The sequence below is a fragment of the Genypterus blacodes genome, unplaced genomic scaffold (genome assembly GCF_046128005.1).
Source record: "Genypterus blacodes isolate CSIRO-AG114 ecotype Tasmania unplaced genomic scaffold, CSIRO-AGI_Gbla_v1 ptg000070l_1, whole genome shotgun sequence".
NCBI classification, from domain to species: Eukaryota; Metazoa; Chordata; class Actinopteri; order Ophidiiformes; family Ophidiidae; genus Genypterus; species Genypterus blacodes.
Genome location: NW_027466880.1, coordinates 551,248 through 565,889, shown reverse-complemented (window position 1 = coordinate 565,889; position 14,642 = coordinate 551,248). Strand labels below are relative to the sequence as shown.

The following is a 14,642-nucleotide window of genomic DNA, read 5'->3' as shown; positions in this document are numbered from 1 at the left end:
CTCTAATGAAAAGTCCAATGTCCACCCTCCTCTGTCTGCCTATAGCTCACTGGCCAAGACCAAGATGCACACAGAAGAAACATGGGGTTTATAGGAGACAGCAGGCATTAGGCGTGTGTTGTTCTCACCAGCAGGCCTTGGATGATGGTGTGCCGGTTCTTGCCTTCATAGTCCACGACCTCAATGTAGTCCAGATACGCGTCAGCCCAGTACACCAGCCTGCTGACCAGGTCCAGTGTGATACCGTGGGGGAACACAATCTTACTGTCCACCAGCTTGGTGCGGTTCTGGCCGTCCATGTCACATCGCTCCACCTTGGGGATCTGACCATAGTCTGTGAAGAACACTTTCCTGCAGAGGCAAAGACCCAGACTTGTTTGATGAGAAGTCTGATAAGCTCAGTCATTTCAGTTTCAGTCAGTCCTGTTCTGATGCTGCTTCTGTTTTATGTTATTTCTTATGAAAAATCAACTTTTGCTTTCACCAGACTGACGAATGTACAATTTTTGAAGCTGATACTGTTGTACCTATTTCAGTCAATAATCCGCCCATATGATACAACTATTAGTTCACATTTAACTCTTAGTTAAAAAACTACTGTATATTTGCTAAACCTCAATTCAGGCTTCGACTGAATTGGACTATTGACTATTTCTTATCTACTGCTTATCTACCAAACTAACCACCAATAGTCAGTTGGTTTACATCTACACTCTACTTTTTTACTCAAGTAAAGAAATTTTGTAATTTTAGTCTGTGCTGCAATTACAGTAAAATTGCACAGTGAGACAAATCAATGATGGAGTTGATTCTGTCAAATCTACTTTCATGGATCATTGCTTTTGCAAGTAGATTTGAAGTTTGAATATGCCGGCTGATATAACAACCCAATCTCAGTTTATAATGACAACTCCACACATACATCAGGCGGGCATTTGAAGCAGAGGCCTTTCCATGGTTTAGCTGATATAAAATTCCATAACTTTTTCTTGACGATTCAGTGAAATGGAGCTTTCGCAACACAGAAAGATTTTACTTCCTTTCTAAATGTTTTGAATTATAGCAACAATTCTGAAGGGAATTTCCACTGTAAACCTGGTTTGGAGCCAAATAGAGCACAGCACACACTCATCACTCAAGTTTCAAGTTCAATGCTGACAAAATAAATACTGTCCATTTTTTTACAACCTCTCATCCATAGCAGTACACATCGATCTTAGTTAAGCCTTGAAATTTCACGCTCACAACTGCCACCTTTAAAAAAATCTATATTTTGTACACCTCACAAAAAAGACCTAAGATGTTGAAAGTTAACTCGTGTGACGTGCCAGGTCACTGAACGTTCCAGATTTGATGAGTCAACGGACAAGCAGTCATTGCACAACTGTGCTTATACATTAAAACATGATTACTGGAATGGAAATGGAGACAAAAAGATGATTTCTGTCATTATATTGTTGTCACAAAATACTCTTTGAGTCCTGCTGTAATGACAGTCTAGATCACAGAGACAACAGTGACAGTCAATGTTGCTGACCCAATTACAGGAAGAAGCAATTATAGCAGTGAAAATTGGCCGGGATGAAACAAAAATATGCACGTAGGCACAAGCAAAGCGTGTGCACGTACGTACACCCGCTCCTATTCATGCTGTCAAACCTTTTTACACACAAACACACACATGCGGCACAGATATACACACACCTCCAGGAATTCAGCTGGAAAGTCTTGTCATAAACACGCAGGCTGAAATGAAAACAAGTCTCCGCACTCGAAACCTATACCGTCAGCGCACCACAGGGCGAAACGAAACATCTGCACTCAATTACTCTGGGTCCAAACCTCCATTCCGCCTTTCCCCCATTTCAACTCGTTGTTTTAGGGTTGGGTAACAATGACGGATCACAGAGGTCTGACTCCAGACCCGCTCATGGAACTCTGCATGTGCGTGAGGCACTAACAACTGGGTTAAGTGCATTTAGAAGCTTTAACAGGACACATAAAGAGTCTGAGCATCAGTCTCTGCATTCTTGTGTGTTGGTGTGTGTATGTGAACCAAGACAAAACTGACCCCATGGTGGGGTCCAGGGCGATGCCTTTGGGGTTGTACAGCTCCTGGTCCAGTAGAGTGACACACGTCTGGCCATCTTTGTCACACACGAAGATCCGGTCGTCCACGTCATCCACAAAGTAGAAGTTTCCTGTGAGCCAGTCGATGGCCATCTGCTCCACATCTGGGCCGCAAGGGGTGGGGGGAAGGGGGATGGGTGCAGAAGAACTTTTTTTAAGGACAAGAGCATAGGGGGAGTAGGAATATGCAAAAACAACATGCATACTTCTTCTAGTGATTTGTTTTTAAGTGGTATTAAACCCAAGTGTGAGACATGTCTGATTCATGTTGCTTTCACAGCAACAGATGGGCAGCTCAGACCTTGAAGTAAAGCCTACCTCCCTCTCTCTCTTTCCCTCTTCCCCCCCTACACACACACACACATACATTCCTTACTGTCACCTTGACCTTTTGCAGTTTTTATGACTGACAAAAGCGGTGCCAGCGACTCCCAATTAGCCGACGCCCAGTTCATGCATCTGTCGTTCGCAGTCGCTCAGACAGACAGAATATGAGATGGACTGTTTGTTGCTTTGAGGGTGTGATGTTGCCGTCCCCGTAGCTAAGAGACGGGCGTGCGGTCGCCCGCTGGGTTTATTTTCCCATGGCTCGGCTCACCGGGAGGGGGGTGGACACGAGCCCCACCCGTCCTTGAAAATCAAACACCTAGACACATGCACGTGTCACCACACATGCATACCTACAAAGCTACATGACACTGGAAAATAAAATTCTGGAATACCCTTTACTCTAACCAAGCAAGCTAAAACCGCACAGGACCACATAGGGAGAGTTTGATTTAGGTGAAAATAGCCAGATAGAATAACATAACACCATTATGTACCTATGCACAGCTACATCTGTCCCTCATCCTCCTCCTTTCCTTCACAAACTGACCAAGTTCAACCACACTGAGTCTTAATGAAACATCACAGACAGAAAGCCATTGTATACTTGAAGGCATTCAGAGAGCTAAAACCTGCACCAAGACTGAGCAGACAAAAACTGACAAATATTAACTGTTGTTGTTACAGCGCCACCATCAGGTTGATTTATGTGTTTTTTTTTCGGCATTAGTAGTGAGCGCATATGTTTGGTTAAGTTTGGTCATCGTGAGATACAGCGCTTAAGATTAGGCCACGCCCACTCACCTTTGACTGCCAATTGTAGCAAAACCGTAGGGAGGATGAAAAATAACAAAGATACAATTACATCCAGCTTTGTCCAGACATTCCAAAGTACAATTGACCAAAAGATGTAGGTTAGGTAAGCTTCTTTTGCCGTATTTAAACGGATGTGGATAGACAAAAAAAATCCTGTGAAATTGTGTGAATTTTTGATTCTATGAACCAAAGTCATTTATATTAATTGTGTGCATATGCAAGTTAAAAGGCCAACGAGTAAAAGTGGTGATAACAGCGCCACCATCAAGCCAACTGGTATCGAACTTTAAAGGCTTCTTCCCTGGATTATGTCAGACATACATAACTGAAGACATAAAGTCCTAGGTGGTGGTGGAAAAGAGGAAGGAGAAGGAGACGAGGACGCAAAAAGCACAAAGGATATCGTACGTGCAAATATGTAGCTTAGCAGGGTGGCTGAAAAGTAGGTCTGCAGTGGGTGAGTGGTGAGGAGGGCTACATAAACCACAGGGCTCTTATTTTTACAGCTGCCACAAGCTCTGGTTTCTTCAGAACTACCCTAACAAACACTTTAACACACATACTCCCCAAACACTTCAGATATAGGACAAAAGATGGGATGCAGGGCTGCTTGGTAATGGACTACTCTCTTGTTTAGATTGAGGGTCTTAAGTGGGGGTGGGTATACTGTGGCGATCGAGGTGCTGTGCTGATTTAGGGGAGACCAGGGGATCACTTTCTCCAACCAGGAAAGGAGAGCCTGGGTGGGAGGGAAATGACCAAGCAGATTCCACCGTCTGCGCGAGCGCAATAAAGGCACGCAGAGTGAAAACGTACCAGTGTCGAGGCCAATAAAGGCAATTCTAATGGAGCTTTCTGTATTTAGAAGGAACTGACACATTTTTACTAAAAGGGGTATGAGTAGCGGGGGGGGGGGGGGGGTCGGGGGGTTGAAAATGGAACGCATTCTAATATGTAGGATTTGAGTGGAAAACAGACAAAAGAAAAATGTGGAAACAGAGGAAAAGGGAAGAGAAAGTGAGAATAAGAGCGAGTGAGAAGGAGAGAGAGAGAGAGAGAGAGAGAGAGAGAGAGAGAGAGAGATCTGATTTCCACTAGGGGAAACTTGGCCATTGTGCAGCAGCATTTCTGAGGTTTATGGGAATCAGGGGCCATACTCCCAAAGGTGCTCTTAATTTTTAACACAGAGTTCTCTGTTTAAACACTTCCAGCCGCCCCCTGCCTTTACTTGCCACACAACACATTGATTCACTGATTAAGGAACAGATAAACAAAGGGGGGGTGGGGGCAGCGAGAGAGAGATTGTGCAATGTTCTAAAGCTAGCAGCCGCTTCCAGAAAGCGGGTAACGAGAAGTGGCCAAGCCAGGGTCTTTCCCGTTTCCTCGCTCTCTCCTCCCATTCTGTCTCTCCTCCCCCCTCCGTGTATCATCATCATCATCCCCCTATCCCTCCCCTTCATCTGTTCCCCTGAGGTGGGGAAACAGTCTGGATTCATTAACTGCAGTGCTGTCTGTCTAAAACTATGCCATAAAACAACAACAACAACAACAGCGCAACATAATTGAAAGAACAGAACGCGGTGCCTTTTTTACACCCCCCAACGTATACACACCCACACGCGCATGCACGCACACACACACACACTCCTAACAACTTCTCACTCATTTATCTGCTTCTTGTTGGTCAGAGGAGAAAACTGCCAAATGTATTACTTAATAGCGAATTAAATCCTCATATCACGGGGTTGCATAAGGAGCAATGATGTGTGTGTATTGTTTCTGTTACATTTAATAAAGCTAAAATGGATTTAATACCTTTTCGTGCAAACATAAAGTGTGATTAAAGTTTTAAGCACACACACCCCAGCCCACTGCCCCTATAAACACTCCCTTGCCTTTTGCCTTGAGCATCTGGCGAAGGCGTCACAATCAGAAAGGGAACGAACACACACACACACACACACACACACACACACACACACACACAGGAGAACAACTTTCAGCTCAGGTCAGGGACTGTGTACAATGAAACAATTTTTGGTGACAACGGTAGCGAAAAAAGGAGAAGGAGAAACAAAGTAGATTGGGACAAAGGGTTAAAGTAAAAAGTGTAGAATGGAGAGGAGATTTGTAAATGTGCTGACTTGCCTTTTAACAGCACATGACCTCTTAAGGAGATTTCAGGCCAATGTCTGTGCTGAGCAGGACTCACTGTGCTCAGGAGAAAGACTTAAGCCTTATTCACACTGAGCTTTCCTTCCATAAATTTGTGTGTGTGTGTGTGAGTGTGTGTGTGTGTGTGTGTGTGTGTGTGTGTGGGTGTGTGTGTGAGTGAGTGAGTGTTTGAATGCAAGCCAGAGCCAGAGCCAGAATGCAGGATGATTTGATTTTGGAATGAGACACTTGTAACATTTATCAACACTGTAGCACAGCTGAAGATTGAATAAATGTATCCATTTATTTCTCAGATTAATGTCAAATAATGTATTGTGTCATCAAGCTGAGACATGGCAGAGATACAAGGCTTTTAATTTGCTGAGCTTATTTGGTGATGCATCTGCAAAGTCATCAGATAAATGTACTCAGAAAACAACATATTCAAAGTGAAGAAAGAGAGAGAGAGGGAGAGAGAGAAAGTAAAAAAGCAGAGTGAGACAGTGTTGGTGTGTGTGTGTGTGTTTTGGGGGTGGACACATCTGGACAACTCATCTGTTACATACTAAGGTCATGAGTCACTGCAGCCACATTTGCACCATTTGCTGTATGTTCACCCCTGCCTTTGGTTGACTGTGGGTGACAAGTGTCAATCTGCTTCTCCTCTTCTGTCACACACACACACACACACCACAGCGGCCACTCACCCCGGGCCACTGTCCTTTTTCACTTCATGTTTCCTTTTTTGTTGTTCAGAGACTTATCGTGTTATTTGGGGTCAAATCATTGTCTAGGTCACGTCTACTTCTGCTTTGCGTTTAGTATTTTTCCAGCATATGTGCGTCTTCGCCCTGCATAGTAGAAACAATAGGCAACACATGTGGCTTTATTTCCCCCATCTTTTTGATGTGTCTCATAAACTTTCAAAGTAGTTTCCAAGCAGTATATCCAAGCCATGTGCGGTTCTGCTTCTTCCTCTCATCTCCCTCCTGTCCGTCACCGCGCAGACAGACACACGTAGCTATTTCCAAAAATAGAAATTTTGCGACTTGGATTAGGAGGAACTGCATCCCCATTTCCCCATATCAGCATTATAGCTATAATCCTTGATCATCAGTCACACATTCTTTTCTTGCTGCTCAATGTAGCCAGTTTATTGTAGTCCCTGCATTTTGTGCTGAGCAGCATGTGTCTATACATTCACACTGTAACGCGTGTGTGTGTGTGTGTGTGTGTGTGTGTGTGTGTGTGTGTCAGAGCAGCTGGGAGAACCAAACTGAAGCTGTTGGAATTTCCTGCACATTCCTCTAGTCTTTAAATTGTCAAGTAAAAAATAAACTGAGAGTCTACTATTGTTACAGCGACATGAAAAGGTTCAAGTACTCTGGTCTTAATTATTACACTAAGATACAATCTGCACACTTCACATCTCAAATTTGTATCTGACAATGCTCCAACATAAAAAAAACTTCACCTAGTCATTTCCCCAAAACATCATTAAATCTGAAATATGCCAGAGGATCACTTGAGGAAATAATTTGGAAAATTCCGGTATCTGGTTCTGGATCCAGATTCAATGAAGGAAATATAATGGGTTCTTCCCTGAGGCCCGGCCCACCCTTCCACATCGGTTCACTTCACAAGAGGCTTTTCCATGTGTTCCCCTGGATCGCCAAAATATTGCCAAAAATGCTCTGACTTGGAAAAAACAGTGTCTGTGAAACTAATTTGGATGTAATTTCCCCGAAAATCATAACATCACTTAAATGTTCATAGACCTGAACCAGATTGATATCATCTAGTTTGAAATGATTGCATCACTTCCAAATGACAGCAACATAACAGTCAAGTGTGAATGTGGAAGTATGGGGTCGGTCAAAAAATCATTTCTGTCACGTGAATGTATGATGTAGTCCCAAGAGGATGTGAAGAGAGACACTGTGTGCTATTTGCTATGTGGCTAGAATGAGTCACAGTGCTTGTTGTGGGCAAAAAAAAGAAACAGAGAGGAGGAGAACGAAGCAAAAGAATCACAAACAGTTGATTCGGCAGAAACCAAAGTCTGGTGTGCAATTAGGACAGTGGGTGCAAGACGATGTGGGGAGGGCAGAAAAGAGGTGAATATGAAAAGAAAAGGTAGGGAAATATCACCTGCACCTGCACATACTGTATACAAATGTATCTCTATTTTCTAAGTGCCACTTATGAGCAGTTTGGAAGGCGCAAAAAGATAAACTGAGACAGAGAGGATAGTATACACAAGAAGGAAATATTACGTTTGGGGAGTGTTTCCATCATAGCCAAATAAGAAAGGAAAAACATGAGCTAAAGACACAATAAAAGTATTCAATAAAAGAAAGAAAACATCGGTTTTGTATTGTATTTCTGCTGGGCTGGGTTGGGCTGTGTGTGTCGTAACTGTGGCTGCTTTTTATATGATTCACCACAGAAAAGCTGTTCCACATTGGTTAGAAATATGGCCTGAAAGCAACAGAGCGTCAAGAGGAGGGAGGGAATGAGGGACGAGAGGGTGGGTGGGTGGGGGGGTGCTTTTGACCTAATGTGCTCTGGACTGTGGAGCATGCAAACACACACGCACACACACGTCTCCATCCACATGTTCTTTCTCAGATCCCACCGTCTGACTTTCAGTTTCCTTTTTCCCAGAAAAGAAACTACCCAGTACTTTTTAAGATGAATCTCTGGACTTGGAAAACCATGGCTTCCCCAAATGAATCGTTTTACGTTTGTTTTAAATGATCCATGGGTTGAAATGGACAAGAATTTACTACCAGATTTTCAAGTCCATGTGCTTTTCTTTAAGTCGCAATGGGACATTTTTACCAGGCACGATAAAGTCCAGTAGAGAAAAGAAATGCACATTCTCTACCCTGTACTGTATCCAGCCCAACATAGCCGTGCCTGGCACATGTTGCCGCAGTGACATTTTGTACTGTGTGTGCAGATCTGGACTACAGTGTTCTGCTGTGCACTCCTTTTTGCAGGTCATAACGTTCTAATAGTGTACATAACTTCTGCACTAACAGCAAACAAACGTAAGACGTGTGCTATCATTTCATCATGGACGAGCAGAACATGGCTGTAGTGTACTCACGGTGCAAGCTGAGGGAGATGTTGATGACCCTCTCCTCCGCAAAGCTCTTGAGATTAGGGATCTTGGCACACTTGAGGTGTGTGGAGGCGGGGGAGTCTCCCACGTGGATCCAGCAGACGGTCTCCTGGGCATAGAGGAAGTCCATGGCCGTGGTTTGTTTGGTGCTGGTGGACAGCAGGCTGTGGACTGTGGTACCACTCAGAGACGTGGCCTGGATGTTCTGAGAGTTGGCAATCAGCAGGACGGGCAGACGGTCCACTGGCACTGGAACGCAGCATGGAGGAAATATGTAGAGTTTCAAACAGGATGAACCGAGTGTGTACGTCTAAGCCTGTGTGCGTGTGTTCTCGTACATACCATTCTTGGCCTTGCAGGAGCGGTTGTCTGGCTGAGACAAGTAACCCTCCACACAGGAGCAGGTGTAAGAGCCGTCAGTGTTGGTACAGGACTGGCTGCAGGTCCCGTACACACTGCACTCATCGAAGTCTGAGCCGCAGAAAGCACACATGGTTAAATTAAATTGCTCAATTGCTTGTGCTATCTCAAATATAGATATAGATATAGATGTGGGCAAATACAACAAATGCATTTCATATCCAGTCACATACTTCGATGCTGCCAGGTTCTCTTAATGACTCATTAAAATGTGCAATTAGTAATATTGTACTAGATCTTTGCATAAAATGGCCATAATTTCAGTGTAATTTATGAAAGATTTCTAGCTTATGTGCCAGCAGAGCTGTCCTGAGTCCTGCAGGGAATTCTTCAGAATCCCAGGCCTCCTGATCTACCCACTGCGTGCCCTGCATTTGGATTATTTTCTCCCAAACTAGAATTAATATTTCAGTGCTGCAGGGGGAAAGCGCAATAAAACTTCCAATACAGACTTGGTTTGCTTTTCTTTATTGATCCACAAGGAACCGGCAGTATCTGTCATTAACCATGTAATATTTATTGTTTATGAATGAAATAAAGATATACACCGATTATTATTTTAGAGTACAGGCCTTTTCACTGCTGACTTATTGCCAGGGTATGGAAGTAGAGCTCACCTTTGCACGTCTTTCCATCCAGGCTGATCTCATATCCACTCTTACAGTAGCAAGCAGGCCCGGCTGGAGTCACACCACACTGTTCCTGACAACCCACGAACGTGCAGTTGGACGCAAACTCTAAGAGGAGAAAAGCAGGTGGAGAGGACAGGAATGAGTTTGTAGCACTGCATCTGCAGGGCGAGGGTGAAGCTGTAATGCAGAGTGAGAGAAGTCAAGGAGCTGTGAAACCATAAATATGACTGAGAAATAGGTTACAAATGTATTTCTACATTTTATCAATATTGTATGCATAAACACAATTATAGAGTTCACTTTGTCTGTGACACTTGGCTAGCACAATATTATAATAACTAACTTGCAGGGCGCTTTGTGCCACGGCAGATATACTTCCTTCTTTACTATTTAGGCAGATTAGCATGAAATGATTTAATAATCTCTTCATCATACTGCTATAAACTGCACTGTACTGCAGCCAATCACTCTGTGTTAATTAGCCCTGCTGGGGACCACCTGGCAGAAGACCCAGAGCTTAAGGCAGGCCTGTGGGCATGAGGGGCAAATCAGGACGATCCTCCAAAATGTGCTGCTGAAGCTGCAGTTGTGGGATATTTACAGCTCAGTCAGGTGCTGAAGTGGAAAGTGTGTGTGCCTGTGTGTTCACTACAAAGTTTATCTACCTTCCCTCCATCCAGAATGCTTCTCCTGACAATGAGGGACAAGCTATAAATATATATAAAGGAGAATGATGAAATCTGAGGGATCATCTAGTGGCAGGAGCGGTATAACAACACTGTACGTGTTATCATTTTAGACACAGACAGCCCTGCACATTTTAGTGTGCTGGTGCGCGAAACCAAACTAAACACAACTCCATTCCATTAGATTGACTTATTAATGAGAGAGATGGATTTATATGTCTCAGTACATCAGCAGAGGGGCAACAAGATTAGCTGGAGCACCGCATTTAAGTTCAAACATTTATTTAGGTCACAGTGGTGCATATTTACAATTTTAAGGTTCTGATATTAATACTATCACAACACCAGTGATTATCACTGGGTTTCAAAGGACAACAGCATGGTTTTGGATACAGCTCTCACACCTCATTGAGTGCCATCTGTCACAGTTGATCTAGGTCACCCTGAATTGCAAGACTAGTTTTCTTACTGAAATTACCGATAAGGAAAATGCCTTGGAAAAATAAAGTCAATAGTGAGTTTGACAAGTGCCGAGTAGCAAATTTAGACTTTGTGGAGAGCCAGTGAATGTTTCTAATTTTGTACACTCTGAAACACCTTTCAGTATAATGCGGTCAAATTCAACACCACTGCAGAGTACAACCACAAAAATGACCATAAAGTTGATTCAGCACCTCACTGACCCAATGCCACTAAATACTGTCAGCAATAAAAGGAGGATTTATTATTGTTTTATTGTGATAGGCTCCCATTTTTAACCGCAAAGAAATTTCCAGTGAAGTATGCAGCTCTTCAGTGGATTAAGACTTGTTTTCATCTAAATACTCTATTCAGTTGTCCCACAATGATTCTCACCAACCGCTGATATAATAAAAAACACCTGTTTCCAACCAGCAAGGACACAAACACAATATAACTGAGAAAGCAAGCAAGGGTCTAATGCAAAAATCTGAGCATCTATCAAAATAGAGAATTTAGTGCTCACTGAACAGAGACTAAGAACGATGAATGATGCACTTAAGGCCACAGAATCCTCCATGTGAGGTACAACCTTCATGACAAGAACACAATTACAAAAGACTGGAGACAGCAATTTGGGCTCTTTTTGTGTTCTTTGTGCAGCCCCCAAAGACAAAGTTGTGCCTTTTATGGAGAATGAAGAAACTACATTGAGTTTGGTGTTCTTCGACGTGTTCATCAACTAGGTTTTGTCTTCACTTTACATCTTTTGTTGCCTACAGGCGCCTTTTCATTCATCTGAGACAGCGGTTTGTTAACATCCCTGTGAAGTTTTCGTGCTGCCTACAGGGGACGGGTTTTGGCAGTGCACCCTAAGAACCCTCTGTGCGGTACGCTCACCATCGATACCACCCTGCTAATTCCAACCAATCTCAACGGCCTCTTAGGCACAGACTCATATACAGTCGCACAAACACAGCAGGATACAATCACACATTTCAGTCAGCTCACAAACTCATTGTGGAATCTCAATGGCACTGTGTTGCAGTACAGAGCATATCCTGTGAGAAACAAATCAAGACACTGAGTCATCTTAGCACATCCAAACAGTGACAGTCACATCGAAACCACTGAGATCTATCAGTCACAAGTGATTCACTTTGCCCAGAAACACAATTTGCACTTGCACAACACCTCCAGGGGTGAGAGGGGATGAGTAGATTTAACACACCTTCCTCAATTAGCCACAACTTAAGGATGAAAGTGACAAAAGTCCACAGATTCATAGAAGCTGCAGCGGTTTGTTTGCCACGGCTGCGACCTGTTTCTGTCTCCACATACAGCATGCTTAGTCTGATTTCTAAGAATGGACCTTTTTAAATAATGGACTTTATGACTGTCAAAACAGTAAGCAAAATAAATATTACACATAAGCCTGCACACCTTTGCTGGGACGGCCATCGTTCAGATTACAGACATGCTGGGTATTTTCTATCTTAGTCTAAGCACTGAACAACCAAGACGTGTTTACAAAACCAACATGTTGCAACAATGTAAACAACCTGCCATGACACACGACGCACAGTCTTTATTTCGGGAAAGGTAAAAATAAATAAAATGGTCAAAACCAATCAGGATTGGTAAAAGGACACTGAATGACGTGATTCAACTCCCTGGAAAATGAAAGATGTCCTGAGGAAGCATTGACAAACACACACATGTGCTCATAACCTATGAATGTCTCAAAGTCCAGCCAGCCTGAAAACACATGAAAATTTGATGTCCTCTCTCATCGCTCCCATGTTTCTTTAATACATATTTAATGTGAGCTCATTTTTACTCTGGAGGTGTTTGGAGGGTGAAATGATGGAGATGGGAAAGACAGGTATCTGCATCAGTGAGGAGGAGAACAGACAAAATGGCCCCCAGCGGAGGATGAAATGGCCATATTGGTCACTGACTTAGGACAGAATTAGACAGAATTACAGAAACAACATGGATCCAGTGGACACTCATGCTTCTTCTGACCACACAACTTAAGTACGGTTAGTGTTAGGAATGTGTATGGAAAATAACAGATGCACTTATTGTATGTACAGTATACCATAAAATCTCATAGCATGTGCATGGTTACTGTCAATGTGGCATATGAAAAGGACAAGGTCATTAAAAATTTAGCATAAACCAATGACTAAAATTCATTACTGGACAAAACATGTCTTTAAAAATGAGTTTTTATAGGAAAAGAGAGGAGAGAAGACGACAGATTTATATTTAAAGTTGTTATAACGTCAAGGCCGCTGAAGGCAGAAGCTCAATCAAGTTTTGTGCCCAATATTCAGCCAAAACGAACCGGCAAAGTATCTCAGGCAATGATCTGCCTCGTATGGTTTTAAGGCCTGTGATATAACATCCATGCATGAACGATTAAACGCAGGAAATGACTCAGTAGTGAAGGCGTCCACTCCTAGATTTAGTAGTAAAAGAACTATTGAGGTCCTTTATGCACTATAAGCACATGAAAGGCTTTCAGGCTTAGATTCTGCTCCCTGAACCATTGGAAGATGTTTTCATTGTGTAGCTTACTAATAATATAACTAATACTAAAATACGTTCAAAGAAGATAAAAGTGATCAATTTAGGAATGGCTTGACTCTGCTGGTCTGTCTCATAGATCTAGCTGCTTTGCTTTTGAGTTAAGGTAAGGACAGATTCTGAATACTTCCTGAGAAATCATGCTATGTATACATACTGTAAGCGAACAACACACTATTAAGAACAGTACTTTATTACAACCCTGTGGGTGTAGATATTTCTGAATGGAAGAAAATGAATCTAAAATAGATATAATAATCATTACTATTCCATGTACACATATCGATGTCCTGAAATTGCCTGTCCAGCAATTATGTGTTATAAGTATGACTCCCACAAATGGTGCAATCAGTTGATCATTATGTCCATAGTACTGTTAAGGTTCCCTTTAGATCCAGAGATTTGGGTAATTCACTGAGTCAAATTCCGCTTTACTGTGTAAGCACATTTGTAAAAGGTCATTGCAGTTTCACAAGCTCCAAGTCAGCATAAATCTAATTTCTTCCTTTTTTCTGTTAAATAACAGGTTCCCCAATTTAATGAACAAAATTATTGAATCAATCAATCGGTCCTGTTTCACAGAAAACATTTCCATTTTATGTCAAAGATATTATCCTGTATATGGCTTGATATAGCTTACAGAAATGTAGCATAGTGAAAAATAAATTAAAGCACCCATATGATCTATTGCTCTAATGCTTTTACACACAGAAGTTAATGACTCATCATTGAGTGGACTCATCCATTAAATCTTTACTCTTTTAGAGTAAACGGATATTATATATAATGAATTATAATATTATAAATGGATGAAATTGCTCACAGTTGGCTGGCGGAGTGGTGAACTCGGAGTCAGCTTAGGTGGTTAAGTCATTGTGTTACCAAGAGATACCAAGTTGTGTGTTTGTGTTGTGAAAAGGACACAGCTGTCACACTTAACATGTCACTTGCACTAATTTCCATAATCTACATGGCACTTGAAGCCTAGCTGGGGATGGAACCATGTAGTTCCTATTCCGACATATTGTGGGTACAGTAGTTCCTAATTTAGTTCAGAATATTTGGTTCCAAAAAGAAGTGTGTGAGAGTGATACCTCTGCAGTGCGGCCCTTCATCCCAGCCATCAGTACAGTCTGGAACACCATTGCACAGTTTGCTCATGTGGATGCACAGCTCTGTTCCTCCACACTGGTACTCATTGGTGGGGCATCGCGATATAGTACTGTGCGGACCTGATGGAAACAAAAACACATTACTGAGTGAAAATCTAAGAGGTCATGATGTTGCTTTGTT

General features: G+C 42.5%; 1 protein-coding gene across 2 annotated transcripts in view; it reads right to left on the bottom strand.

The window, feature by feature from the left end:
* The window catches only part of LOC143005322 (low-density lipoprotein receptor-related protein 1-like), a 77,826-nt gene that overhangs the window by 42,255 nt on the left and 20,929 nt on the right, over positions 1 to 14,642 (bottom strand). For both annotated transcript variants that reach the window (XM_076156661.1, XM_076156662.1), the window contains exons 3-8: positions 14,444 to 14,581; positions 9,595 to 9,714; positions 8,900 to 9,028; positions 8,543 to 8,806; positions 2,072 to 2,234; positions 129 to 351 (exon numbers count right to left, since the gene is read on the bottom strand). In XM_076156661.1, the coding sequence (XP_076012776.1) occupies positions 129 to 351; positions 2,072 to 2,234; positions 8,543 to 8,806; positions 8,900 to 9,028; positions 9,595 to 9,714; positions 14,444 to 14,581 (1,037 nt within the window). The remainder of the gene's footprint in view (positions 1 to 128; positions 352 to 2,071; positions 2,235 to 8,542; positions 8,807 to 8,899; positions 9,029 to 9,594; positions 9,715 to 14,443; positions 14,582 to 14,642) is intronic.